General features: G+C 44.2%; 1 protein-coding gene across 1 annotated transcript; it reads left to right on the top strand.

Moving 5' to 3' along the window:
* Window positions 1-870: 870 nt before the first annotated feature.
* On the top strand, window positions 871-3,779 carry LOC125506308 (F-box/LRR-repeat protein 25). Its single transcript, XM_048671157.2, has 3 exons — window positions 871-1,403; window positions 2,017-2,140; window positions 2,299-3,779. The coding sequence occupies exons 2-3, from the start codon at window positions 2,045-2,047 to the stop codon at window positions 3,307-3,309; spliced, it is 1,107 nt and encodes a 368-aa protein (XP_048527114.1). The 5' UTR covers window positions 871-1,403; window positions 2,017-2,044; the 3' UTR covers window positions 3,310-3,779.

The following is a 3,779-nucleotide window of genomic DNA, read 5'->3' as shown; positions in this document are numbered from 1 at the left end:
AATAAAGTTATACACTTCCTGTGGCGGGTGACAGACTACAACCTACCATTGCGCAGAAAGCTGCATCATAGAGGTATGCAAGTTACCTTTTTTCTTCCTAAAGTGCAAAAGAGTGAGAGCCATTTGGAGGCAAGTTCAACTCGAACATGTCAGGCTCCAATTAATTACATTTTCAAATTCGTTTAATTTGATGGAGGATATTCTTAATCTAAATAAGGAAGAAAAACCAAAAACATGCCTCCTCCTCTAGTTATGGTGGCATAAGTGAAATAAAGTGAATGCTGGAGATGCCATAGAGACAAATGATGAAATCTCTTTTTCAATTAACCATGCATCATCTTGCCAATGCTCTGAATTTCCATGCAGCAAAACAAGAGGGATATCAAGGCGAGATGGACATCACCTCGTATGGACATAGTGAAGATCAAAATGGACGCTGCTTTCCGATTGGTGGAGACTCTGTCTGGAGACTGACTGGGGCTTCACCATTAGAAACCATGAAGGCATGCTAGCTGGTGGCAGCAGGTGCAGGGAAGCTGGAACATGTATCCGATGCTCTCCACACTCAAGCTTTGGCCATGTTACATGTTGTGAACACAACAATTCAACTTGGTTGTGACGGGGTGATATAACAAACTAATTCAGTTTCGCTCAAGCACGTTTCCTCTTCTGAAGCCTATGATTTATCTGCTTTAGGTTCTGTGTTTATAGGGAAATAAAGTTTCAGCTAAGGGTTTGTGTGTCTGATGTATGTATTAAACACTGTCCAAGGTCTTGAAATCAAACTGCGCACATTTTAGCTGCACATGGCACGGCTCTAGATACGGGGGACTTGTGAAATGATTCGGCTTGGCCAGTTTCCAAACTAACTTTGTACTATCAGACGCTGTGGCTGACGACTTGTCCAGCAGTGTTGTATAATGGAACGCAACGGTGTTCCTCTAAAAAAGACCTTTACATGTTTCTTCTTTTTGAGCTGAAGATAGAGAAGTAGAGATATGGTGAGATTTACAGCTTCCGTTAAGATCTTAGATGGGCAAGGAATTATTAGCCACGGTAGATAATGAGCCACGAGCCACGTCAGAGAGAGAGCTGCTGGCTGGAGTTACCAGAATCCAGCGGACGACGCCGCTGCCGCCGGCGGCTCGGACCTGCGAGCGACCGCCTCTTCCTCTGGCTTCTTCCTTCTTGGCACGGGACTCCTTCCGCCGACCGCCCGGCCACGTCTTGGTCTCAACGGCGCACTCCTCGCCGAGCATCGCCCGGCTGGCATTTGCCGCTAGAATCGGATCGGGGGATTCCGCCCGAGGGTAGGCGGCGGTGGATCTCTGGCAAGTCTAGTTCCCACCCGACTGCTTCGTCACCAGATCCGTCGTCCACTCGCCGCCGCGCCTATATATACGGTACCAACGCCTCTCCCCGTATTACTGCTCCCACAAGATCGATTTCGAACTAAGAATCATATTGATTCAGAAATCTAGGAGATCATTCAGATTCTCAGATTCTAAAAATAATTCAGATTCAGCGAGGCTTGGGACCATAGTTTTAAATAGCCGGCTATAGCGGAGCTATAGCGCGCTATAGCCTTTTCAGCAGGGTGCCGCTAAATGGTCGTCTTCATAAATAGCCCGCTATAGCTCCGCTATAACTGATTTGGAGGCTCGCTGCTATTTTCCATAGCCCGCTATTTAAAACATTGCTTGGGACTAGAAAACCAAGAGTCAGCTTGTTCCTAGCTGATTCTAGCAAGTAACTCAAGTAATAACTCTCTCTTTTCTTCTTGACTACTACTAAACCAAAGTAATAGTAATAGCAGGCCAAGTTTGAGGCTTCTGATCACTTACTCTGTTATCACTGTTTTCATGTCTGTATGTATTCCTTTTGGAAACTCTCTCTTTTCTAGGCTAGGCTTACTTAATGATAATACCCAAAGTAATGTCAGGCCAAGTTTGAGCTTTCCATGTCTGACTCTGTTTTCATGCATGTTTGTGTGTGTGTGACTTGCTTCTCTTGCAGGCAGAGCAGAGGCTAAGCTAGTTTTTTAATGGCAAACATAAATAGTGCTTCACATGAAGATCTCCATCAGACCATGATGATGAAACCAAAGAGAAAGGGGCTTCAACTCACCAACCAACCAAAGGTATGGAATATGTATATGTATATTCGAATGCACTCATGCCAACTTATTAGAATCTTATCAAGTATATCAACTTGCTGTCCTCCTCCTACTTTTGCTTCCCAATATATGCACAACAATTTGCTTATCAATGTACAACTATCTGAATGCCTTTGCTGTAGGACATTCTCTGCAGCATCCTGTCACGGTTGCCTCTAAAGGAAGCTGTGCGGACGAGCATACTGTCGGAACGGTGGAAACATCTTTGGCGCTGCCACTCAAATCTAGAATTCAGTCTTAGATCAATGTTCCCAGGTCCTCGTACCAATGGACCCAACGTTGTTAGGCCATGGAAAGACGTGTTTATTGAGAGAGTTGATGCAGTCCTGCAGCAACACTCTGGTGCAGGGGTTGACAACATTCAGTTCCAGGCTCCATGTGACGATGAGCATGGGGATCGGATAGAGGGATGGGTCCGCTTCGCCATTGCTTCCAAGGCGAAGCAACTTATTCTCGATTTCTCAGGGACACACCATATCGAACAACATCCTTATAAAATCGATCTGCGGCTTCTCGATGACAGTAAAAGCTTACACCTGCAATCTATAAAACTCTCTTCCGTTTCTCTAAAGGTGCCTGCGGATTTCAAGGGTTTTCGGAACCTTAAACGGATTTTCCTAGCAGACACGAATATTACCGACGGCGACCTTCAACATTTGGTGTCCAACTGCACTAGTGTTTTGGAGTTCCTGGGAATCGCTGGTTGTGGGATGCTCACAAGGTTACAAATATCTCATCTTTCAAACAAGCTTAAGCATCTGCAAGTATATGACTGCCGTTTGCTTCAAGCAATGGAGTTAAACTTTGGTCTGGCAAAACTGGAGTACAGAGGCCCATCTATAATATCGTTATCGCCTCCTGGAACTTTACTTGTAGCAGATATATGCATCAAGCTGGAGGGTATCTGTACTAATTCTCTAGAGTACATGTTCACAAAACTTTGTCATAATGTGCCCCGTGTCGAGATTCTGACTCTAAGATGCCGTGAGGGGAAGGTTCTTGATTTCCGCCTTTTGTATTATATTAGGCACAATTCTCATTTCCATTTGGTAGCATTCATTCATTCAGGGTCAAAACTCTTTCTGTTGAACTCCATCCATTTCCATTTGGTAGCATTCATTCATTCAGAGTGACAACTCTTTCTGTTGAACTCCATCCATTTCCATTTGGTAACATTCATTCAGATTTCAGAGTGACAACTCTTTTGTTCGATCATGGAAAAGAAAAGAGCTCTTTCTGTTCAGAGGTTGGCTTGCTAGCATGTATGTACTCCTCCCTTGGCCAGTTTAGTTTGTGCTCATTTGGGGCAACTCATTCAGGAAACTTGAAGGGGGGTTTGCTTGACGATTCGAAAAGGATTTGTGTAAGTAATTTGAGTGGGCTCTCTTCCTTGTCTTTGGATTTGATTTGCTCCGGTCCATTGCTTCTCTCGGTTAGTTTTGTTTCGTTTCGTGTTGCCAGCAGTGGTTTGCTGTTTAATGTCAAAGAATCCTGGTGTGTGATTGAGCAACAGAGAAGTAGAAGGTGATCGATGTGATTCAGTGATTGCGCATGAATGCTTTTCAAAATTCATGCACTTTTTTCATTTTTTTTTCTTCGGAAT

Source organism: Triticum urartu, chromosome 5A, assembly GCF_056163025.1.
Source record: "Triticum urartu cultivar PI428250 chromosome 5A, HENAU_Tu73, whole genome shotgun sequence".
In the NCBI taxonomy this organism is placed as follows: domain Eukaryota; kingdom Viridiplantae; phylum Streptophyta; class Magnoliopsida; order Poales; family Poaceae; genus Triticum; species Triticum urartu.
The sequence above is the reverse complement of the archived record's forward strand: the minus strand, read 5'-3'. Positions and strand labels throughout refer to the sequence as shown.